The 26,396-nt window shown below is 36.2% G+C and overlaps 1 protein-coding gene across 2 annotated transcripts in view; it reads left to right on the top strand.

The window, feature by feature from the left end:
• The first annotated feature begins 202 nt into the window (after positions 1-202).
• The window catches only part of ATAD2 (ATPase family AAA domain containing 2), a 63,128-nt gene continuing 36,934 nt past the window's right edge, over positions 203-26,396 (top strand). Inside the window, exons 1-12 of one of the 2 annotated variants that reach the window (XM_074266116.1) lie at positions 203-330; positions 481-591; positions 9,829-9,974; positions 11,939-11,991; positions 12,566-12,731; positions 13,593-13,695; positions 14,611-14,698; positions 18,285-18,440; positions 18,988-19,105; positions 24,278-24,385; positions 24,627-24,735; positions 25,641-25,756. In XM_074266116.1, coding sequence (XP_074122217.1) covers positions 9,931-9,974; positions 11,939-11,991; positions 12,566-12,731; positions 13,593-13,695; positions 14,611-14,698; positions 18,285-18,440; positions 18,988-19,105; positions 24,278-24,385; positions 24,627-24,735; positions 25,641-25,756 — 1,061 coding nt within the window. In that variant the 5' untranslated portion in view covers positions 203-330; positions 481-591; positions 9,829-9,930. Of the gene's footprint in view, positions 331-480; positions 592-2,494; positions 3,093-9,828; positions 9,975-11,938; positions 11,992-12,565; positions 12,732-13,592; positions 13,696-14,610; positions 14,699-18,284; positions 18,441-18,987; positions 19,106-24,277; positions 24,386-24,626; positions 24,736-25,640; positions 25,757-26,396 lie in introns of those variants that run through there. The other variant, XM_074266111.1, reaches the window with a different exon arrangement.

Genomic DNA, 26,396 nt, shown 5'->3' on the forward strand with positions numbered 1-26,396 from the left:
CAGATGAACTGACTCCTTTAATTTCCCCCATAATTAAAAAAAAAAAAAAAAGTTAAAGCTTTTCTGGTTTAGGACGATCTGCCAGTTAGCATTCCACTGGCAGAAGCACCTGTGTGAGTAATTAGATGAAGACTTGTATCATCTGATTTCAATTCTTAAGATTTTCATAAATTCATGTTTTCTGGGGCTTTGAAAATGCATGGTCAAATATAGCTTGTCTTAGCTATCCTGTGGTCATGAATATCAGGTCAAATCCTGCCTCTCCTACATAGCAGCTGGCAAGTTATTAAACCTCTCAGCTCTAGCAACATCATTACCCCTACATTATAGGTAAGTTGCTATTTTACAAGGTTGGAAGGAGTGTATATAATACAATAAAAGCCTATGTAACTTTCTTTTCTCACATAAATACATATAATACTTCCCTTTGCATTAGGCTTTGCTTGGTTTTGACTTCATGGAACATCATGTCTCCTCCAGGGTAAGCTGATCACCTGAAACCTCATTACCAGGCTGAGTGATTCACGTTTTGAAACTCCACACCTTCTCAGCTCCCACAGCCCCCAAGCCCTTTGACTGGAGGACTGAAAGGTGAGGCTCTAAACTCCCAAAGCCTTTTCATCAGTAATTCTGCTTGGTTTTAACTCCAAGCAATATCACAATCCCCCACTTTTCCGCTTCCTTTTGCATGTCTTCCTCCATGACATTGTAAACTCAAGGGCAGGGATTGGGTTTTGGTTTTTTCCTTTTTTTTTTAATTTGTATCCCTTGCACTTAACACAGTACCTAGCATTTAGTAAGCCCTTAGTAAATGTTTATTGGATTGAATAAATGATATTTACATAGTATACACATTTTACAGATGAAGAAGTAGAGGCTCAGAAGTGACTCTCCTATAGTCATACAATTATTAACCACTTCAGGATTTCCATGGAGGGCTCTTTAGAGACTCCACATCCAGTATTCTTACCACTACATTGCCAAGACAGCCTTACAAACACCTGTAATCAGTAGTGTACAGTAGCAGGGAGGGGAGAGAGGGAGGGCTCTGGTGATACCAAACCAAAGTGAACTGGTCCCTGTACTGAGGACTTACATTCTAAAAGGGGAAACAAACTGCCCACATACAAATATATATATAAATTACCTACAAAACCAACCAATTTAAAGTAATCCTGCAGAGAGAAGGGGAGCCATGGGCAGAATGGGAGACTTAAACTGAGTCTTAAAGGAATTAGGGATTCCAAGTAGAGGTGAAGCGGAGTGTTCCAGGTATGGGGACAGCCAGTGAAAAAGTGGTGACAGGGAGAAGGGATGCTGTGGGGGGTGGGGCAGGGGACTTCAATGTGTAAGGCTGGAAACATGGCAAATGACAGCTCAGATTGGTTTAAAAAAAGAGTCAGGTAGAGTTTATTAAGTAACCTAGCAATAACTTCAACAGTTATCTGGAGACTGGAGTGAAGCCAAAGGAAAAGGCAGGGAGACAGTTAGGAGCTTTGTCATCTATTAGAGGTCTTTCATAAATGACGTGGTTAGTGGCAGTGCAGAGTGGTGGGAATCCCCTTCTGGTCGGGGCAGGTTCAACGTGAAAGAATTCACGAACCCTAAGTAGTAGTGGCAAAAAAAGGAAATAACAGTAAGATACCTTTTTGGGTGCATACTTGAAATTGAATTTCACACTAATAAAAAGTTATGTTTTATTAGAGTAAATGAGGAAGTAATACGAGAAAGTAAACTACTTTGCTACATGCACTGTTTAGAGTCAGTCTAATTCAAATTCTTTGCCAAACTCCTTAATGTTTGACAGCTTTCCCATCTGTAAAATGGGGCCAATAATAATAGCATCTACCTCCTAGGGTGGTTGTGAAAATAAAATGAGGTAACTGTAAAGTACTCTGCATAGAATCATATTCTAATGTTTAAAAGGCAGGATTTTAAGATTTTATTTCCAAATACAGAAACATCGGCAGAAATTCAACAAGCTAAGGAATTGGAAGAATAATTTTAAAATGGGATGCAATAATCTTTTACTGCTTTTAAACCGTAGAACTGCTATTTTCGTCAGGTAGTCATCTTAAATTACCTATTCTTTTCTACATACAGTTGGGAATTTTACACGCATATCCACACACCCCTGGTATTAAAATGAAAAGTATGAACAAAAATGGGATAGGAAATAGGGGAAAGGTAAGGTTAGATTTCGATTGCGTGGCCCCACTTTAGGCACTCCAGAATTCTTATCTCTCCCGTTAATCGTATTTCACCTAGCTAGTCTACAACGTGGACTTCCATCGCGCCCCGCCTTTAGGGCATGGGGGGAGGGGACGACGGGCATTTGGATGAACTCTTGCCCTGGCATCCAGACAGCAGCACCTCAGATTCTTGGATTAAGTTGTGGAAATAGTTTGTATTTTGTATTTGAATTTTTTTTGGCGGGAACAAGAAGCATGACGGACTAGGCTCGACTGCCAATCACAACCTGAGCCAGCCTCCCTTCCCCCGACTTCCACGCGCCAAAATTCCAAACAAGCCGCTTCACCTGTTTCCGCTCCCTCCGCCGCCTCAGAGGCGCCGGGACTACAGAGAACGCAAAGAAGTTCCTTCAGAGCCTGGCCAGTCCCTCCAAATCGCTGAGGTTCTCTTCCTCCATCCCCACTTGTCCCGTAAAGGGTGAAAGCAGAACTGGCCTCCGGGCCGAAGCGCCGACGAGGGGCGGGGTCTGCCGCGCAGGGATCCGGGGCGGGCCCCGCGTTCGCCGGCGGGGAACTTGTGGCGCCAGAATTCGTAGCGCGGAAGAGCCCGGCGCTGCCGCCGCCTCCTCCCGGTCAGCTCTTGTCCCTCGCCCGCCTGGAGGGAAGAAGATGGTGATCCTGCGTAGCAGCTCCGAGCTGCACGGCCGCACCCCGGCCTCGGCAGCTGCGCGGAGTTCGGCCGCGGACGCGGGCGGCGGCAACTTCTCGGACCCTCTGGACTCGAGTTCCGAGTTCCTCACCTTGGAGCCCCTTGGCAGCCGGAGGAGGCAGCTGCGCTACAGCAGCGCCATGGGTAAGGCGGCGGCGGCCGCTACCTCCGCCGCCTCCCCCGCCTGCGTGGTGAGTGCGGCGCTGGCGCCTCCGGGCCGGAGGGAGAGCAGGAGGGAAGCGGGCTGACCGCCGGCCGGGCACACGCGCCGCTCGGGGCGGAGGGGACGGGCCATGTCGCCGTCTGTCGCGGGGCGCGGTGGCGGTTGGGGCTGAGGGGAAGCAGGGCAAGGGGGGGGCCTGGCCGGGGAAGGGGTGGGGTCCGGGCGCGGCCCCCCAGGAGAGGGGGTCTCCGCGCTGGAGGAGAAAGCGGGGGCGCCCCGGAGCCGTGGGGGGAAAAGGAGGAGGAGGTGAGTGCAAAGGCGGGCTCTCGATTGGAGCCCCGAGGGGCGGGAGCCGGGGCAGGGCCAGGTCGAGGGGCGGGGCCGGGACGTGTCAGGAGCCGGGCCGAGGCCTTCGGTCTGGCCCTCGGCCCCGCCGCCCCACATCTCTCTTCTCTCCGCAGACCCCGGGGTCTCGCGCGAGGGGCGGTCGCGGCGCCCCCGGCGCCTCTCGCTCTGGCCCCTTTGTTGGGGGGCTTCTCCTAGCCGTGTCCTGGGCTTCGGGAAACGACTTGGGCGCGATGCAGTCGAGGTGTCCAAACTCTCCCAGACACTTACGAGTCCCCTCTAGAACCTCCCTCCCCCTTCGGGGGCTCCGAAGGCGGAAACCACCTCAGCCCGAGAAGAACTTAGGTTTCGCCTCCACCACAGACACTTAACGGTGGAACCATGTGCAAAACACTTAAACTAGGCGGACTCTCGGCCTCCCCCCACACACCTGTAAAGGGGCAAGGCCGCAGCCCCAACCTCCCACGGCTGCCGTCACGATCCTGAGAGAGAACGTGTGTAAAGCCCCCTGGTAAACCTTAAGGGGAAATCTGTGCCCGACGCGGCCCCGAGCTCCAGGTCCCAGCCACCTTACCACGAGTTTGAGGATCAAGCAAATCGCTTGATCTTCCTGGTGCCCAGGAGGGAAAAAAGGGAAGAAATTACGATGAACCAATAAAGTGTGGTGTTTAACGCCCTGGGAGAAATGTCCAAAAGGATAAAGGATATAAAATTGCCTTTGTATTTGAGGTGTGATTTCTTAAGAATAGGAATGGATCAAAAGAATGGGATGTGGGGAAAGTTTAGGTATTAAGTACAGACTACTTTTTCAGAAAGCTTAATGGTAAAGATAAAGAATAAAAATATAAAGGAATCAGAATGATCTTTAAGGTCCAGCGAGAACTGAGTTCTATCAAATTATATATAGACTGAGAGCAAGCCAGGAGACAAAGCAGGGGAGAAACTCGTGTGAAAGAGGTTTTTCATGTCACGCTGTTTTTGATGAGCTTTAGGAAGGATGATTGGTGATCATGTTTGAGAGGAGTTAAGAAAGCTCTTGTAGAATGGTCTTGATCTTGATGAAATCAGAAGTGTCATCTATTCTTTAAGTGTGGGGAATCGGACAATACAGTCTCTAAACTGATTGGAGTCTCACTTAGCAAGGTGGAGGAGGGATCCAAAATTTAGTGCCTATTACAGGTGAGATGTGCTAGACACTAGAGATGGAAATAGTGAAACGATTGCTACTTGTGAATTTATATTCTAGTGGGGTGGACAAAAAGTATGTAGGGAATAATTATGGAGTTAAATACACATATATGCAAAGTTTTGGGTAAGGGGAATGGTAAGTCCTGAATGACTTCATATTGAGCAGTCTTAGTGGAACAGGAACTCCATGAGGTGGAGATAAAAATGCATGTGATATAGCCATCAAAAGGCAAAAAGAAAGAAGATTTGCAGTGGTCAGTATAAGGACTAATTATACAATGTGAGAGGGTGAGTAAAAATAGATCAGGTTTAGGGCTTTAAAAGCTGAACAGAAAAAATTACATATTGAGCTAATAGGGGGTAAAGTGGAATTCATCTAAGTAGAGTTCAAATAGATTCTAATGGGGAGGGGGTGCAATTTTGGTAGCCCATACAACTAGACTTAGAAGCTTGAGAATCTGCTATAATCTAATTGAGAAATTGTAAAGGGCTAGAATTGAGCAGATGTATTTAACCTAGATGCAAGGTAATCCAGCACTTACGACTAATCACCAAATGGACAATTTTCTATTAACATGTTTGGAGGATGACCCTATTCAACTCTATGCTAGCTCCATCTGTGGGTGTGGTGAGAGAAGGGAGAAGAGATCAGGTGTAATTGGAGGAGAAGGATCATTCTTTTGGCGGTGGAGAGAGAGGAAGGAGGTGTGGAGATTCCCATATCTAATCCCCTGACAGCGACCCCAGAAGACCAAGAATAAAGAGTTTTGCTTATCCTGACTCCAGCTGATTCTAAGATATCCAGAGTCACAAGAATCTGAAATGGTAGAAGACATCAGGTGTAAGATGTGAAACTGGGATATATGGAATGTAGAGAGTCGAGGATAATAAGGTTATCAAGTAACTGAAAGTATGGTGATGGTTTCACACATAAGAAAGATCAAAAAAGAAGATGTTTCTAGGCAGGAAAATAAAATGAGGAAACACCAAAGCAAAGGTGATTACGTGTTAAAGGCTGCAAAGCTATACATGGAAGAGAACTGATGGGGCCTACAGGAGAGGAGAGGGGTGTCAAGGGTACATATAGAGGGATTGCTTGTCAGAGGCAGGGGTGGCCTACCTTCCATCTTTTAAGAATGAGAGATGCCAAGGAGTTTTCCAGGAAAGAATGGGATGCAAGGAAGCTCAAAGTAAACGTCATTTTTCTCAATAAAGGAAAAATCCTTACCTGACAGAGAAGGGAGAGGGAAGGATTTGGAAGGCTAAAAAAACAGGGAAGTTTGAAATAGCTTTTGTGGAAAGTGAAGTGGGGAATCAATTAGAAATAAAAGAAACTTTTGCCCCCTAGTGAGGGCCCAGGATCTTACCAGCTGTGTTTTTACCTGGCAACCCTGCCTCATTTGGAGCCAGTTTCATTAAACTGAGTACATTACTAATAGACCTTTATCTCTTGATATTCCTGTTTATTAGTATGGACTATGTATACATGTACTAACAAAAATCAAAGAGGGAAGTACTCTGGGAGAGCAATTTGAAGGACTCATAATAAAAAGTCTGAAGTATCACCTAATCCCTTGAGGGAATGAATTTTTATCCCAGTACTCTATTCTGGTCCCTCTTCTCTCCTTTCTGTACACCCTTTCACTTGGTGATCTCATCATTTTATAAGTTAACATAACCTCTTTATAAAAGATTCCTTGACTTTTTTTTTTTTTTTTGTCCTGTTTTATTTTTCTCTCCTGGGGTCCATTTCTACATCACCAGCTGCTTTTCATACCTCTCAAATTGAAAATCCTATAGACATCTCAGACACAAACCCATTCTAAGTGGGACTTCTTTCTTAAAACTCATTCATCTTCTACACTTAGATCTTTATCGCAAAGATACTGCTATTCTCGGTGTCATTTTTCACTCTTCACCCTATGTAACCAGCAATTTGCTGCTTCTAGCTTTTTCTGTTTTCCTTCCCATCGCTTGCATTTGCTCTTTTAAATACCTATAGTCACCACCTTAGGTCAAGTCCTTGTTGCTTCTCGACTGGACTATTTCAGTGGCTTTTTAACCCATTTGCTACTCCCAGTACATTCTGCACTCAGATGCCAAAGTGATTTACTTTCATTTCAGATCTGTTGGTGTATTCTCTACTTAAAATTTATTTTCTGTAGCTTCAATTTTAAACTCCTCTTTTTAAACTCTTTACAGCCTCTCCCCAAACTGTCTTTATTACACAACTTTGTTAATATAACTCCACTTTTTTTCCCTAAGCTTTCTAGACAAACTGACTCACATGTATTCTTGTACTGTTTTGTACTCTTGCACTGGCCCCATGCCTGTGATACTAATCTCTTTCCTCAACTTGTGGGATCTCTCATTTCCTCTTAAGACTTAGCTCAAGTACTTGCCTTACACTCGACATCTCCCCTTACTTGCTAGCATTTTCCCTCCTTAAACTGTTTTGTTCTGTATTTATCCTTTATAAATCTTAGAGATATATGAGATGTCTGACCCTAGGACCCCACCATCCCCACCCCTCTTTAATTGTGTTGCCCATCACTTTACTCTTCTAAAAGATATTGGATTAGGTGACCTGTAAGGCTCTTTCCTGCCCTAAATCTATGGTGCTATAATCAATCATTCCCTTTCACTTAGATCATTTCTTACTCTGATTAACAAAGAAAGCTTAATGTCACTGGCCTCCTCTGAGGCCCATTTGCCACTAGGATCAAATAAAATCTGGTATTTAAAGCCTTTTGCCACATGCTTGAACTTAACTTTCTAACCTATACATTACTTCCATCCAGGCATTTTTGTGGTTGAAAGCAAATGGGTTTTCTTACTGTCCCCTTTATAAGATACCCCATGTTTTTGCTTCTGTACAAGCAGATCACCTCATCTTTGACTGTCAAATGCCTTGTTTCTTTCAACTTTGAAAGCTCTTTTCTTTCAAAGCTCAACTCAGACTACCTCCCATGTGAAGCCCAAATTATTTTTGTTTATTTTATATAGTTTATATATTTAGCATGTTTAAATGCACATTATCATCACAACACAAGGCAGGGAGGGGGGGGGAAGGTTGGGTGACAACTTTTATTTGATTATGTATTCCTGCTCCTAGGACTTCGACTGTTCTAGGCGAATTGCTTAATTGATTTTCGTTTACAAATAGCTCTGTATTGAGTTTCTTAAAATAGATTTTCCCCAACAATTAGACTTCTCTCTCTTTTTTGGGGGGGGGGCAAGGAACCTACAATTATTTTCCAAGTATATGTATCACTTTTTTTAATTTCAAAGTTTCTCAGTTATTTGTCTTCATCTAAAAAAAATTTTTTTAATAATTAAACTGGTCTCTTCTGATTCAGCATAGGCATTTTGATACTATAATATTTTCCATTGTTTCTTACCTCCTAAAAGCAGGGAATAGTGAAAAGAATGTTGGAACCCTCCTTGCCACTGTCTGTGACTGGCAGTTCACTTAACCTAAACATCGCTGAGCCTCAGTTTTTTATCTAAAAATGGAAGGACAGAACTTGATGGCTCCCTTCTCTAGCTTTTAAATATATGATCTTATGAGAGAGTTTGACAGGAATCAAACTATCAACAATGAAATTAGACTAGCCAAAACCAAATCCTATCTCTGCCTTGGTAAAAGACATTTTTCACTTGATAAATTCAAAATGAAATAATTCAATAAAAATTAGAACACTAATAGTTTTAGCTGACATTTACATAGGCTTTGCAAAATGCTTTATATATTATTTCACTTGAGTTTGACAATAGCTTTGTAAGGTAGATTTCCCCATTTTAGAGATGAGAAAAATAGAAGCTAAGACAGGTAAGTTCTGTGTTAAAGAGGAAATGGGTAAGGAATATGAGTACTTGACAACTTTTTATTTAATTCTCACAATGATTCTGATGGGTAAACGGGTAAGTGCTATTATCCCCTTTTCACCAGAAACTGGTGAAACAAACTGAGGCAGACAGAACTTGTAATTACATAGCCAATAAGTGTCAGAACTCAGATTGTCCTAATTCTAGACCCAGCAGTTTTATCCATTGCACTACCAGCTGCTTCTAATATAATTAAAATATCAATTGAGAAGAGACAGTGTATTAGAAAAAGAGCATTTTGATTTGAAGCAAGTAGAAACCTAAGCTTAATGGCTTATGTAAACCCTAGGTAAGTGACCTTTACCTCTGAGCTTCATTAGTAAAGTAATTTAATAAGAAGAAAATAAGTCAAATAGATCTAATGGCCTTTAATGTGTATTTTAAAGGATTGTTAATGAAGGTCAAATGAAATAAGATGAGAGTTCCCGTTTTGTAGACAAGTCTTAAATAAGGGTTATAATAAATGTCAGCTATTCTGACCACTCATACTCCTGGAGGAAGTTAGTATATTTGTAATTCAGTAGAAATTTTCAGTAGAAAAACTAGTGTGGCAAAAATTAATTTCCTCCTTAAAGGGAAAGCTTCAAGTGATTGGCTCTAACCTTCAGAGACCATTTATGCCCTAAATTTCCCATACTTCAGATATGAAGTAAATAAAGATTTCTTTAAACTTGGTAAAACTGAACCCTAAATTTGGAAAACGTTTCATTGTTGAATTTTCTTTTAATTACCAAATTCTAATAAAATTTGCATGTTATAAGAAAATTCAGGTATGATCCAGTGTTAGACTTAGTGGTTTTTTGGATGTCCCTATCAACTCTGAAATGTTATGATAATACATCTTTGTCAAATATATTGACTAATCTCATGGGATGGTCACTGGGCGAAGCCCTGTCATTTTGAGAGAGAGAATCAAGTGTATAAGTTAGATGACCCACAAAATAATTTGCGTGAGCCAGGTTTGGGTAAATGAAATTTTTCATAGATTTTTTTTTTTAACCTAATGTCCAGGTGGAATATAAATGCAATTAGTTTAATTGAAATCAGCTATTTAAAATGCCTGAGTTCCTTTGTGTGATTGTGGGAATGTGGTAAGATTCTTAACTTATATCAGTCAAACTTTATAATATTTTAGGGTTGCTTGATGAACTTTTTTTTAAAAAAGCATTTCAGCTTTCAGTGGTATTTTTGATAAAGGCACTAAATTCAATACTTAATTATAAACTATTAATATTTGAGGAACAGCCTCATCTTTTCTTTTCTTTTCTTTTCTTTTTTTTTTTTTTTTAGGAAAAGGTGGGTTTTTAGGTTTAATAGTTATATTGTCTCTTTTTTCTTAAAAGACTCGTTCTTCAGTTAAGGAAGTTGAAAGTTTCAGTACACATGCATTAAGATCATTGAGGAAAACAGAACAGCATTCTTCAGACTCTAGTTTTGACAAGAATATGGAAATATCAAGTGATACAACTAATGGAAGACATTTTACAAGGTACCTCCACAGATGGTTGAATATGAACTAATTTAAAATGATTTACTTCTGTGACATTCTCAAATACTTGCATTATCAAGATATCAGTATTTAGTTTGCTTCCATAATAAAATTGTGGCCTTTATTGAATCCAAAAATTATTTATCTTTCATGAATTTCTTTTGGTGGTGATACACGTACTGGCAGAATTGACATATGGCCCATTCTTTTCTATTATTCTCATCTAATGATATTTTTTTTTCCCCAAAAGTGGGAGTGAGGGAATAGTTATAGCAGTTCCATTTCTGCTTCTGTATTTTTGTCTCATCACCTTTATTCAAAATCTTTACTCCAAATTAGTATGTATTCAGGAATTTCTCACTATATATACCATATCATTACTAATAATTATATCTTGGTATACTTGGTTAGTGGTTTTTTCCTAACCTTGGTTTAGGGCATCTCTATTTTAGGATGTCATGTAACAATGTCTGGCACATAGGCTCTTAATATTTATTTTGTACCATTAGAATATAAACTCCTTAAGATTGTTATCTTTCTTATATTTGTATCCTTGGCCCAAAAATGCAATGATTTACAAATAGGTTTAGACCATTTTTAATATGACCAAGTTTGTTTCAGGTTTACTTTGCTACCACCAAAAAAAAAAAAAAAAAAGTTATTTTGATTTTTCTAAGCTAGCTCTATCTACATGATATTAAGGAAGCCTTTGATTTCCTGGCTTAGTTTTTTTTCTCTACCTCAACTACTGGTTTCTTGTTAGGGAACTTTTATCACACCAAGTGATGTTCCCTTCATTCAATACTCTAACTTCTTATTTCCTTAATCCATTTAAATCGCTTGGCCTAATACTCCAGATTATACCTACTAACAATGGGTAATGTTCCCAACCCACATACTCAAAAAAAAATCCTTTATCCTGTGCTCTCTTTTCTTCCTTCTGTACTCATTTGATGATCTCATCAATTCCATTGGTTCAGTTATCCTGATGCAGCTAATTTCCATATTTATATATTGAATCCTAGTCTCAACTGAGATCTATTCCCTCATCACCAACAGCCTTTGGAACATCTTTAATGGGATGTCCCATAAGCATTTTAAACTCATGTCCAAATCAGAATTTCCCCTGTTCCAGTTCATTCTTTTTATAAGGGCACAATCATCCTTCTAGTCATCCAAATTATACAGCCTTTGTTATCCTCAAATACTCACATTTCCATTCTGTGTATATCTTTTCTCTTGTGAATCTTCAACATTCCTTACATATAACCTCTTCCGTATACTCTGGGAGGAAGGAAGAATGGATTAACTCCCTACTAACCAGGAACTGTCCTGTGCACTTTACATAGAGCTCATTTGATCTTTGCAACAACTCTGGTAGGTGGTGGATGCTATTATTATCCTCATTTTACACTTGAGGAAATTAAGACAATAACTTGTCCAAAGACAGTGTCTAAAACTGATCTTTGAACTTGGGTCTTCTGACTAGAGGCCCCAACATACAAGTACTTTGCTGGTTCCCCTATGTCACCTTCTTTCCCATTTATACTGTAAATGTATCTTGCATATACATAATTATTTGCATATTGTTTCCTCCATTGGAATGTGAGCTTCTTAATGGTAGGTACTGGATTTTTGTTTTTATATCCCTGTCATTTAGCACAGTGCCTGGCACATAGTAAATACTTAATACATGATTTTTAACTAATTTTTCTCAGTGTTTAAGCCCAGTAGTTAAAGCATTAGATTAAAAGGTATAAATGGATTTTTATGATATATCCCCATGCTTCCCCTTCCCCCCTTGCATAATTCACCTTTGGACTTTCATACAGTAATACTTAATACTAACTCTTAGTAACTTTGGACTTTGGGTATGGAATTGAAATGGAAGTTGTTAATTGAAATTAAGGTTTTGTGTGTATATATATTATTTTGTATCGTTCTAATACATTTTTCTCATGTAGGCAGTTGGCCAGACAGCAGGCTGATAATAAAAAAAATGAAGATTGTAAAGAAGGTAAGGTTAGAGAACATGTTTCCTGAATTTGGTAATAAATTTATTTAATTCTGCATAATTCATTTAAAATTAGCTTGTATTATATTCAGTAATAAGCATGGCAGTGCTAACATTTTGTATTGGATTTATAATATTTTTCTACTTGAAAGCAGTCTATTAACATTACACAATGTTCTTTTGTTAGTGTATGAATTGATGTTTTTTAAACTTTTTTTTTTTTTTTTGAGACTGTATGCTAAATGGCCTTGAAGTGTATTAACAGCTATTAAAACCTATACATGTAGTAATTTTGAGAGTCAGACTGAATAAACGAATTGCTTTTAATTGGCTAAAAGGTGTTATAAAAAAAATTAAGAATTGTCTTTTCTAGTGTAGGTTTAGCAAGATATTGTAATTTTATTAATTACAAAAATACTACTTTTAAGATTATATATTCATTTCAGGACTGTATTATTCTTACTGTTTTTATTTGTGTATAGCTTCTCCAAAAAAGAGAAAATTTTATATTTAATAATATGAATACACAGATATGTACCCCTTTAATGTGCCCATATCCTACACATATATTTTATAGACAAAGTGATTCCAGTTACTCGGTCATTGAGGACTAGAAATACTGTTCAAACTACAGAGCATCTTCATGAAGAGAATGGTGATGTAGAAGTTCGCCGAAGTTGTAGAATCAGAAGTCGTTATAGCACTGTGAATCAGTCTGTACTGTTTGACAAACTTATAACAAAGTAAGTAAACATGAAGATACCAAAAGTCACATGTTAAGGCAGAACAATAACTGATTTCTTCTTTTCAGATTAAGAAAGAAGTAAATGTATATGAATGAAATAAAAATATCAATAATATTGAATTATTACTGTAATATCTCCTTTGAAATTTAGTTTCCTATTACCACATTAAACAACAATTAGTGTATTTTTCCTCTTAGCTTATCCCAACTCATGAATTTTTTATTAGCTTGAGGTTCTGAAGCAGTAAATGAATAGACAAAATGATCAAATAAGTTCTTAGTTAAAATACACTTTGGTTTTATCTATTTTTAGTTCTAATACCTCACCAATGGTGTTACTAAAATTTTTTTCTATAATACTTTAATTTTTTTTTTTTAACTGATAGTTTTTTTCTTCTTTTCCACCTCCCCTTTCCCATGCCCTGAGGGGGGTGGGGAATGAAAAACAGAATCTTTTAACAAATAGTCACACAAAACAAATCCCACATTAATCATATCCTTTTTTTTTTTTTTTTTTTTTTTTTTTTAAATCCAATTTTTCATCTTGAGTATCACTTTTCTGTCAGGATAACTGGTATGTTGTATTGATGATCTTCTGGAATTGTGTTGGTCATTGTATTGATAGTTCCTAAATATTTTTGGAGATTTTTTTCTTTACAATGTCAAATAAATTGTCCTCTAGTTTGCTTTTTTAAATTATTATTATTAGTCTTTCCTGGTTTTTCTGAAACCCATTTTTTTCATTTCTTATATAATCCATTATATTCACATATACTTTGCAATTGTTTTAGTAATTGTAGTGCTAATGTATATGAACTGTAATTTTTTATTTTATTTTATTTTATTTTTTTAATATTAGCACTGCTGAAGCTGTACTGCAGAAAATGGATGATATGAAAAAGATGCGCAGACGTCGAATGATTGATTTGGAAGACTTGGGAGTATTTAATGATGCTGAAGAAGTAATTACTATTTATATTTTCCCTTTATGTAGATTTAGTAAAAACTCAGTTTAGTTTTCTGCATCATCCTTTTTTGATAAAATATTCAAGTTCTTGAGGTCCATCACTTAAGAGTCTTGGCTTAATAACTCCTTACTTTCCTGTTGGAGAGGTATCAAGAATTTCTTATTTTTTTGCAAAAATTACTTGAGGCATAAGTTAAACTAAAATCAGTCTTTAGTAGATTGGGTTTGTCTACATTCTTATCCTTTTACTAGCTATTGTGAGTTTCTTTCAATCTGTTTTCAGATCTTTAAAATAACTTATAATGATACCTCCTATATCTACTTCCTCCTGTTATTATGAGGAATAAATGAGATAATGCATATGAAAATAGTTTGAACTCTAAAATCTCTTTAATTGCAAGGTTATTAGTTTACTTAAGAAAAAGTTGTTTGGGGAATTGGCAGTTCTTGTTAGCAGCAAGGATTACTATTTTGTAAAACAAACTCAAGATGTTGCTCTAAAGTGGCTTTGGTGAAGTTTATTTTTTTGTTTTTAGTAACAACTTTTACCACAAATTGAATGTAAAAATGACAACACCCAGGAGCAACTATATGGCCCAATGGGTAGGGAACCAGTCCTGAAGTCAGAAGGATCAGAATTCAAATCCAACTTCAGACACTTATCATTTGCTTGCTAGATGTGACCCTGAGCAAAACGCTTAATACCAATTCCCTCTTTTAAAAAAAAAAAACCAAACAAAAATGACAACACCCAGATGTGAGAAAGTTAGTATGGCTTAAAATTTGTGAAAAGATTAAAAACAGTTCTCACTAACACCATCTACTTTTTAAGTAACATTCAGTTTTATAGAATACTTTTGTGTTCAGACCACATAAAAAGTGTTAATAATTTTGATTTAAATAATTTCAGGAAAATCTTGACATGTACTCTAGAGGAAAGCAAAAAAATGTTCAAAGAACTGATGAAGAAACCACTGATAATCAGGATGGCAGTGTAGGTAAGTTCTCTTTTGGTTGAATTTTTTTCTTTTCAATAAAAAACAACTTTTTTTGGTGAGGAAATTATATTCCTTGTAACACTTGGAGACTAAGCAAATCAAAAACATCATAATACAAAATAAAACTACATGGGAATGCTGCTTAGTTGCTTAAGAAAATGCTTTAATACCAAACATAACTTTAGACACAGATTACTTCATTATATCACTTAAATAATACGGGATTTTAAAAATGTTTTTCTTAAGTTGATAAAGCCGACTTCCTCAGTAACGAATTAATATATCATCTATAACCTTTTAGGTTGGGGAGTGGGTATTGATAATTTGGATTTTTGAGAATTAAGTTTAAAAACGTAATTTCTGTCAGCTAGTTTATATTCTGGTGAGATGCTCAAATAGCAATGGAATTTTTTTTTTTGGATGGAAACTTCAAATATTAAATAAGATCATTTATTCTTGGTTATCTTAATATTTTATTTTTTTGTTATTGAGTATTGAGGCAAAAGTAAAGTTGCTTTTAGGTAGGCAAGTGATTCAAGACACTTATAAAATCTAAAAATATTCTAAAATAATATTATCTTAACACTGTTAGAGTTGGATTGATGAAAAAGAAACTGTTAAGGGACAGTGGATAAAACACTGGCCCTGAAGTCAGGAGGACCCGAGTTAAAAATTGGGCCTCAGACACTTAACACTTACTAGCTGTATGACCCTAGTCAAGTCACTTCATCCCAATTGCCTTACACCCCCCAAAAAAGAGAGAAAAAAAAAACTGTGCTTAGCAATTACAGAGACAGGGTATTTTCATGTAATGGTGTGTGTGTTCCTAAGCTCTAAAAATGGTGAACCTCAAAATTAACTGTTAAGCAACTCCTTTAAAAAAAAAAAAACCTAGAATTTAGACACTGGTTTACTGTAACTACTTTAAAGAATCCAATAAAATAAGTAATATATGGGCCAAAAAAAAAACAACTCAGTAAATTTTTACGAAAATTAACAATATTTTTTAAAAGTATATCATAAATATAATATTAGCATTTTAATAATATGTATTCTTAAATAATGGCAATTTTTTTACACTTCCTGAAAATCTATAGCAGTACAAAATAGCCAAGCTAGATTATTAAGCTACGACTTAAGAATAGTTGGGAGGTTGGTTTATTTTTGTCATTCTGTCCACGTGTTCCAACCCTTTTTAGAAAATTTTACTTATCTTTTGAGTGTTCTTTGTCTTTATGTCCTCCTGCATCCGTAATTTTTTCCCTTTCAAGGATAGTTATTACCATATAACAAAAAATATTCTTGGGGGGGGGGAGAAAATAGCAAAATAATATGTAATCAAAAAAATCTGAATGTATATTTCACAACTCTCAGCTTCCTACCTCTGTAAATATAATAGGGGAAATATTTTTGTATCTTTAACCTCAAGTTATACTTGTTCTTGGTGATTTTGCAACATTTATTTTTGTTTGTGACTTATTTTTCCACAAACATTGTTATAATCATTCTGGTTTTTGTTTTCATGCTGCATCAGTTGATGTAGTTCCATGTTTTTCTGTATTTATTATATTTATCCCTTCTAATAGCAAAATATCAAATTACACTTATGCATTGTAAATGATGTAATTTTATTTCCCAATATATGGTCATTTTCTTTGTAGTTTTTTTGCTACCACAAAAAAAAATGTTGTTAGAAATATTTTCTTATAATGGAGATTTGCTTCTTAATGACCATATTAAGATACCTCTGGATCAAAGGATATGGATATTTTATCTACTTAATAATTTCAAATGGCTTTTCAAAATGATGTACTAATTCATAACTCCCCTGGTAAAGTACCAGTACATCTCTTTCTACATCCCACTCCAATTTGATTTATTCTTACCTTTTGTCATCTTTGACAGTTTACTGGAAGTGTAAGGTAAAAACTCATATTATTTAATTTGTCTTTTTTTTTTTTTTTTTTTTAGTTCATTGCTGTTCTAGCCTAGACTATGTAGTATTGTGTCCAGTCAGTGAAGAATATCAGATTACACATAACTAACCTCTTTTTTGCTAAAACTATTAAATCTGTTATTATGTATTAAATTCATGCTTTTTGGGAGTATTTATTTTAAAAGAACATTATTGACAATTGGGTCTTGGTATAGGGAAAATAAATCACTTTAGTTAGTAAACAGCCATAGCTGATCAGACTTTCTCGCAGCTATACACAAAATTAAATAACTATTTCTTTTAATGAAGAGGTTGACTTATATGTTATAACTAATTTTCATAGTTAATGGTTAAGTTCTAAGCAAAACAATCCTAAATTTGGCTAACATATTAAGAGTCTTGCATTTAATTTTTCAATATTTGTTAAGCATCTACTATGTTCCTATAAACTGATAAGTGCACTGGGGATAAAAGACTATCCCTGCTTTCAAGGAGCTTATAATCCATTGGAAGAGATATTATACAAACAAGCATATAGAAAGCAAGGTATATGTAATATTGGGATAAATAAGAGGGATTGGAAAAGGCTTTCTGTAGAAGAAAACCTTTTTAGTTGACACAGGAAGGTGAGGTCAATAATTGAAGCAGAAGAAGGGAGAACATTCCAGGCATGTAGGACAGCTAGAGAAAATGATTAAGTAGAAAAATGGAGTGTCTAGTTCCATGGAAAAGGAAGAAGGTCAATTTCACTGGATTAAAGAGTACATTTGTAGGGGGGGGGGGGAGTAAAGTGTAAGAAACCTGAAAGGGTAGAAGAGGTCTAGATTTTGAGCGGCTTTTAATGTCAGGAAATACAAAGTTTCCTAGATAGTTTAGAGGAGCAAGACTAGAGGGCCTGGGAGAGAAACCCTTAAGGGACTATATGATAAGAGGATATAACCTGAGGAGGAGACAGAAGGGAGTCGGGTAAGAGGAGAACCCGAAGGGGAAAGAGTCATATCCTAAAAACTTAGAAGAGATATCAAGGAGGAGGTGCTCAGTAGTGTAAAAAATTGAAAAGATCAAGGAGAATGAGGATTGAGAAAAGGTCATTGGATTTGGCAACTAGGTGTTCTTAACTTTGGAGAAAACATGGAATAATGAGATCAAAAATCAGAAAAGGAAGCTCATGAAAGGAGAAAAAATAGATACTTTTAAATGAGTTTTGCTTTTAAAAAAACAAACAGATGTGGGCAGAACAACATATAGACAAGGAAAGACTGAAAATAAATGAAATATTAGCAAAATCTGTTCACAGTCTTTTGTAGATTGGTTCTAAAAATGTTTTCTTTTAGTGTCCCATATTGTTCTCAACCTAAAATACCAGAGGTTTTAATAACTAAGATTAGCAAGAGTTCTAAAGTACAAGACAAATGGGAATATAACTCCTTCATTAATTCTATTATATATGTTGGCTAAGGTATCTCTGTATGCCTATCATGGTCTTGTATTATTTGAACTTGTAATTAAGTTTACAATTTTTTTTTCTTTGGTGTTGGCAGACCACTGAGTTCACTCAGTAATCTAACAAACTCCCTTCCATCTCCTCAAAAAAAAAAAAAAGCTTCCTTTATATTTTTATTCTAAAAAGTAAGGTATTCTTAATTATAGAATCTTCTGAAGAAGGTGAAGACCAAGAAGATGAAGATGAAGACGAAGATGAAGATGGTGATGGAGAAGAAGATGAAGATGGAGAAGAAGATAATCAAAAACGCTATGATCTTAGACAAAGGAAGACTGCTGTACATTACCAGGCACCCCTAGAAAGTGAGTGATCTGTGAGAGGAAGAGTAGTAGAGAGAAGAGGAAGGGGGGGGGTGGAGGGAGAATGTTTGGATGGAAGGGAATTTTTCACTAACTTTATTTTTCTTTGTAGTTAACAAATGCTAATCTTGTTTTTTTCAGTGACTCCCATTCTAGTAAATACTTTTTTTGTGTGAGTGATAGCTTAAATAACCTTTCTTAGTTAGCAGTTGAGTTTCTTCCAAAGTAAGTTAGGTGCTATAATATAAGTGTAATTTTTATTTTAGTCTAAAATGGATTGCTTTTATAGGACATAATATGAAATACAAAACAACATTTTGAAATACTGTTTTGCTTTTTTTAGATTGACTATTCATGTCCAAGTGTCTTCATTGATTTGCATAAATAAAACTACCTTTCCCCTATTTATTAATAAAACTTATGGGGCAAGTGAAATAAAATGTTAATTATACTACACAATAATGTTTTATTTTTAACTAAGGAAGCAATTTGTGGATAATTAAAGTCCAAATATTTTGTAACTGTTACAACTTTTTAAAATTTTAAATAGAACCTCGGCACCAGAGAAAACCTAACATGTTTTATAGTGGCCCAGCCTCTCCTGCAAGACGAAGATACCGATTTAGTTCTGCAGGACCAAGAAGCCCTTACTGTAAAAGGATTAACAGGTACCAATTTGTCTCAAAAATTATGAAAACATATTTGGGGTAGAGTCACAGAATTTTAGTTATCCAGTTTAATTTTTACACCTTACACAAGATTTTTCCAGATTGCAGGAGTTCTTAACATAGATTCTGTTGATGCAATACAGCTTCAAGGAGCAATGTAGAAGTAGCCCTGAGGCCACTGAGCCTTGACAGTGATGTAGTTCCACGAATAATGCTGGCTGCCAGATATCAATCTGTTGGTTTGTGATAACAGGGTTTCCAAGACAAGTGGTGGGGTACTCTTCAGTTTTCACCTCTAAATCATATAATTCAGTATTGAGGGGCATAATAAAAATTGGCATGTCAAGTGAGATGAAAAACCAGATTTCTTTGTCCTTTTCCTATAAATTTATCTTATTGCTCCTGGTTCTTTGCTAATCCACTTTGGAACTTAGCCCACTGTTGCAAGCGTAATAAATCTTTGCTCCTTACTGTTGGAGACAGTTTGTGAATTCTTTTGCCATACCTTCAATACTGTCCTAGGGACCCTAACTGTGTTGGGGTGTGATTTATCATCTGAAGTGTTTTTTTAAAAATATTTCTGTATTTATAGTAATAGAGTAGTACTTTTTATATTAGTTATATTTATTTAAAATGCATTTTAAATTTAAAAACATTTTGAGAAGGCATTGGTTGTCTTTACTAAATTGCCAAAGTGTCCATGACCCAATCCTTTATTAAGAACCCTTGCTATGCGGTGTTCTAAATGATTATTTTTCTGCATAAGCACCTCCAGTGAGGGAGGCTTGCTGCTTTGCTAAATAACTAAGCCATCATATTTAGCTGTTGTCTGTGTCCTTTAATTTTGCCCTCTAGAAGAACATATAACTATTCTTTTTCAGGACATAAAATGACTGCCTTTCAGATAAATATTCAAAAGCCATCATGCATCCCTCTAAAGTATTCATTTCTCTAAACTGACCATCTTAGGTCCTTCATCTTTTCATTATGTGATATGACTAGCATGACCTTGCTAATTCATTTTAAAATTGTAAAGTTCTCAAAAAGTACCTCCAGGTATTGGATGACAAGATGCCAGGTATGATCTAAATAAGATTATAGTGATATGTACTCCCTTACATGGATATAGTTTTTTAAACTATAAAGTTTTAAAGTTGGATATAGTATTTTTAAAATGCTAACTACCATTGTAGTAACTTTTTTTCTGGAATGTGACACTGTTGGCTCAATGAATCCTCTCTCGTTGACCTCTGGAGTCTATTGGACTATTGCCAATAAATATTAAGTATTTACCCTGTGCCAGGTTCTATTTTAGCACCATGTGTATATATATTTCAAAAAAAAAAAATAGTCCCTCCTCAGGAGGTATTTGTATTCTAATGGAGGAAGGCAAAGTGTATATCTAAAAATATATAGCATAAATGTAAAATGAATACAAGTATGCAAAAAGTCATTAAATGCAAGATAGTTTGGTGGAAAAACAGTAGTAGTTGGAAAGGAAGGGTCATGCACAATACAGTTCTTGAACTATAATCTTAAAAGAGAGAGAAGTTAAGACTTAAAGAAGTGATACAATTTAGATGGTAAGTGCAGAGACAGAGAAATGAGAAATGGAGGGTTTATGTGGAAGAATAGAGGTCGGTTTGGCTGGCATCTCAGAGTAGGAAAGAAAGAATAATATCCCATGAGATTAAAATTATATAGGGTTGGGGCGCTAGGTGGCGCAGTGGATAGAGTACCAGCCCTGAATTCAAGAGGACCCAAGTTCAAATCTGGTCTTAGACACTTAACACATCCTAGCTGTGTGACTCTGGGCAAGTCACTTAACCCCAGCCGGGGGGGCGGGGGGGATATATAGGGTTTTTAAATCTAAACAGTTGATATTTTATCCCAGAGACAGTAGAAAGCCACTAGAATTATATAAGTAGTCCATCAACAAACATTTATCAAGTGTTTGTGCTAAGCATTGGGGACACAGAAAAATAAGGCAGTCGATATTTTCAAGGAATTCAGTCTAATGAGATAATATGCCAATAACTTACATACAAACAGGGAAGTGACATGATCGAGTCTGTATTTAAGAAAAATTACTTTGCAATTTGTGTAGTACATGTAAGAATGATGAGACATGAGGTATAGAAATCAAGTCTATTTATTAATCTAGGTTAGAAGGTGATGAGGTCCTGAACTATGGTCATTGCTGTGGGAGTGGGGGGAAAAAAGTCAGATAACCAGGGGTGTGGAGGTAGAAACTGCTGAATATGCCTATTGACAAAATGTGTGGGGTAAGGAGTCTAGGGTAATGCAGATAGCAATGCCTTTGATAGAAACAAGGAATTTTAGGAGAGGGGAAGATATGTTAGGGGGAAAGGTAGAGTTTAGATTGGGACTATGGGCAACTGGTGATATGAGACAAAAGCTCAGTAAAGAGATGAAGCTGGATGTTTAAATTTGAGAGTCATCTGGATAGAGTTAATTATATTTATGGGAGCTAACAGATATCAAGAAAAAGAGGCTGAAGTTAAGAGTTCTTTATCTGGGAAACTAGCAGCCTCAGATTTCATCTGATTTGTGAACTTGAGAGGAAAAATTATCTTCATTCATACTAACTTCCGTCTGAAATGTAACATTAACTACAGTTATAATATTTTGTTTTTTAAATTTATTCTGAAGTATGTATAGGCTTCCTGAGAATGCCAGAGGGGTCTAGAACACAGAAAGGTTAAGAACCTTTGGAGAAGAGAAGCTGACCTGTGATACAACCTTAGCAAATACCCATTTGGTGGTGGTGGTAGTGTTGATACAGATGAGCTAGCAAACAGAGGCAGAAACAGGAAAAGAAGAATTTCACATATACCTAAAAGAATGGGATCTCCAGGACAGAATGCTCAACTGAGGGAGATCCAGAACAAAGATCTAGAAAGATAAGGACTAAAGAGAAACTCAGGTTTGATCATTAAGAGATCAGTGGTAACTTTGGGGAGGGAGCAAGAACATTTGAGTAATGAGGTCAAAATCCAAATTGCAAGAGGTTGAAGAGTGAGAAAGGATAAGAAGGTGAAGCATTGAGTGCAAATACCTTTTCCAAAAAGTTTTATTGAAAAAGGAAAGCTGTAGATAATTATTTCAAAGTCTGATAAAGGTGGTTTAACAGTGGAGACTTGGGACATTTTATGAAGACAACTGGAAATTAACCATTAGATGAGAGGAACTGGTGCTTTGGGAGGAAGAATGGGTAGTGGTGACTGAAGATACTATGCTGAAGTGTGCCAGAAACTACAGGATGGAATGGATTCAAGGAGAGGAGCAATAGCTGTTTATCATGGAGATTTTGAACCTCAATGCAGAACTTGACATTTGTGTTAAGTTTTAGCTTTCTGGTTTTGAACTCCTATGATTCCTCATTATTATGGGAGCTGATTCCCATATTAAGCAAGAGTAAAGCTCTAATAGGTGCGGTTGAGCTGGAAGAGTTTTGAGTATAGTTTCAGAGACAAACTTTGTTTAGGACTAGTGTACTTAAGTTTGGAGAAGCTTATCACTATGTGGGGTCTAAAGAAATAAAATATTTTTGTTTCAGCGGTTATCAAAGAGCTATCTTCCAAACAATGGAAAGGTTATAGCATCCTGAGGAAGTGCCTCTTTTAACAAAATAATAGCTGTCTGGAGGATTGGCTATGGTCCGTTGCTTTAGCCTTTCAAGTTAATCACAAGGTTATTTTCCTAACTTTCAGTATTTTCATCCAAATTTTAGGTGAAATATTGATCAAGATTTTAACAAATAGGTCCATAGTCGAGATGTCTTTCCGGGTTGAAATTGGTTACCTTGTCAATACTGCTTTTATGGTATTTTCGCTATGATTTCACTGAACTATAAGTTTGTGCAAACATAGGCACTTATGTTGTACTAAAGAATGTAAGCTGCTTTATCAGATAATTAATCTCTTAGGAACCTTCAATATACAATATATACCAGGTATTGGGAGAGACCACTTAATGGTCCCTGCCTTCAAAATGAAATTCCTTAAAAAAAAATTCAGTCAAATAAGTATACAAATTGAAATATAATGAATAAGTAAGATTCTCAAGAGCTATATTTACATATATAGGCAAGAGAGAAATCACTGACACTCGGAAAAAACTGGAGTTTAGATAGTTTCTCAATGAGACAGTATTGAGCAAAAGTTTGGAAAACTTGGGATGGCAAATATTTGGCTGGAGTTGTGTGGTGGATACAGATGAAAGAATTAGTTTTGGGAATATGTAAACACTATGAAAATAGAATAGTTTTACCATAGTGACTTATTTTATATTTATTGCAGTGCATTTTATACATATTCTCATAACTGTTGTAACTCTATAAGCTAAAACAATGTAATTTTTAATTCTTCCTAAATTTTCCAATGAAATGAGGCAAGAAAGGGAAAAGAAGCCCCACATGGTTTCTTGATAGGATTTAAAAGGTTGGGAAAGCTGCTATGTTGAGTGAAATAGTGAATGAATTAGAGCATGGCTTTTCCACTCATGACCCTTTTTCACCTGAGAAATTTTTACTATCCTAGGAATATTGGTATATAAAATAGATTTACAAATCAAACATTGATAATAAATCATTCTCACAATCCATTGTTATGTGACTGTTTGAGAAACTTTGGATTAAGGAGGTATAAAAGGTTTGCTCTGAGTCCCCACTTGAGATATTACAAAGATTTATAGGGGATCCAGTCAGCATGGTTTCCTAAATAAAATTAATTTATTTTTAATCTAAATATTATTTGTAAATGCCTGTAATATTTAGGATTTTAAGTTTAAAGATGTTCCTTTAAACTTTTTTGTGCCAAGAAAAAAAAAAAGACAAGATTTGATAAATAAGTGTGCTTATAGTAGATAAAAACCTGTTTATGAGAATCAGATTGAATTTTTTATTTTATTTTATTTATTTATTGCTTATTTGCCCAATACATTCATGTTTTTGTATAAATAAATAAAATTATTGGGTTACAATTTGGTTTAGCTAGTGCTGCTTTTTTGTTGTTGTTTTTTTTCTTTTATATTTCTAGAATTTAGCACAGTGGCTATACATAGTAGGCCCTTAATAAGTTTGTTGATTAACTTTTTTCCCCTTTATTCAACTTGAATTCAGTATTTTTTCCTTAATGTGATATTTATAAGGCGAAGGCATGCAATCCATAATAGTGATTCTACATCTTCTTCCTCTTCTGATGATGAACAACATTTTGAGAGGCGAAGAAAAAGAAGCAGAAATATAGCTATTAGCAGGTAAGTAATATAAGTATTAAAACCTCATCAGTTGAGTCTTTATAGAAGAAAGTAAAACAAGATTAGAATTTTGCTCAAAAAAGGCATATAGATTTGGAGTAGAATAAATTGGTTTGCAGGCATGATCTTTTATATTTTTCTGTTTGTCTCGAAAGTGCTATATCTTGTGTGGTTTAAAGTTTTGTTTTGTTATCTAAACAATGACTTCATAATATAATGGTGCTATTTAAAAAAAAAATAGGTGCCTTCCATTGAACTTCAGGAAAGATGAGTTAAAAGGAATTCATAAAGATCGAATGAAAATTGGTGCAAGCTTGGCCGATGTTGATCCAATGCAAATAGATTCTTCGGTGAGTATTAAATGTAATATGTACAAAATGGACAGTTAATGCTATAATAAAACTTGTTTCTTTCTCTACCCCCTTGCCCTTCCAAAGTGCTATACTAAATCATGCAGTAAAAAAACAGACCAAGTTCATGGGGAAAATGGGACTGGAGCATAATAGTGAAAAATGTTTTCAGAGGGGCTTTTTGTTTGTTTTAAGGTAACCAAATTTTTAAAAAGCAGCATAGTTTTAGATGTCTTGAATGACTTAAGAACCACATAAATACTACAACAAATAGTGACTTTATCCTATATTTTGGACAAATGCATAAATGAGTTAGGCAGACTACAACAAGACTATTTCATAGGAAGGTGTAAGGTGAGGATGATTAAAACCAGCCTTTCTTTCCTCACAATTTCCTATTGTCCCAGAAGGTAGATAATGTATTATCATGTGGCTTTTTGCCTTGACAAAAGCTTGGAGTTTGCTCCAGAAGTCAATATTGGGAAGGTTGCAGTTTGTGGTTTATTTTGAAGTGATACAATTTTCTGATTCTCTGGCTGGTTCTCATAGAAGCAATCTTCCAGAAGCAAACTCAAAGTTAAGTCTTACTCAAAATGTTCTCTAGCGTATCCATCAGGAACAAATTCACATTTCCAAAATTGGCATTATAGCAAAACTGACAGTAGAAGTTTATTTTAATTTTGCATCTTCACATAGAATATTAAAAAAGCATAAACTTACCTAGAAGTCAACTTAAACTTTTATGGACTCATTTGTGTTCTCTTTAGTAGTATGTACTCTACCAATACTCCTGAACTATTTATGTATTTCAGAACCAGGAAGATTTGTTTGTTAGTGAGCTGTAGTGTTTTGTTTTGAAATTTCAAGATTTGGACATATCAGTTGCTGAATTTCTTCCCTTTTAGGTACGATTTGATAGTGTTGGTGGGCTTTCAAATCATATTGCAGCTCTTAAAGAGATGGTGGTGTTTCCATTGCTTTATCCAGAAGTCTTTGAAAGATTTAAAATTCAGCCACCAAGGTAATGTTGATAGCTTGTGTTCTCAAGTAAAGAAAACTACATTATGGTATTGCCAAGAAAGATAAGGAACCACTGTTGAAACTTTTATTTAGGCCTGAAGAAGTGAGGTAAATTAAGCTTTGGCCAGTGACCATCTTCTTTTTAAAGTTTTTGTAGTCTTCAAATACTTTATTCTACCAGAGCCTGCTCAACATGAGCAACTGTTGTAAAACTCTGTGCCTGAAACCTCTTTTATGACAGGATGTTACCTCATTGAAGAGATGGTATGGTACATAGCATCTTATTTCTTGAGTGACTTCAAAAGGATAAAACGTCCCTGGACCTCAGCTCCTCCTAGGTCAAATTGAAAGACTTGGGTGAGATTCTGTAGTCCCTTTAACTCTCTTAATTATATGACTCTCCCCATGACTTGAGTTACATGCAGCTTTGGGGCTCATTTCCCCCCACAGATACTGATATGTGCCTGTACTATATGTATTTTATTCTTCTCTGGTTGTATGTATTCTTTGTGACTTACTCAGATTTTCTCTAGAAATATCTTTATCCTAGAAAACTCAGTCTTTCCCTGAACTTCACACTTTGGAATTCTCTGCCTCTTCCTCTGTCATTGCCATCTCCCATCCTTCATTCTCCCCAATTC

Source organism: Sminthopsis crassicaudata, chromosome 1, assembly GCF_048593235.1.
Source record: "Sminthopsis crassicaudata isolate SCR6 chromosome 1, ASM4859323v1, whole genome shotgun sequence".
In the NCBI taxonomy this organism is placed as follows: Eukaryota; Metazoa; Chordata; class Mammalia; order Dasyuromorphia; family Dasyuridae; genus Sminthopsis; species Sminthopsis crassicaudata.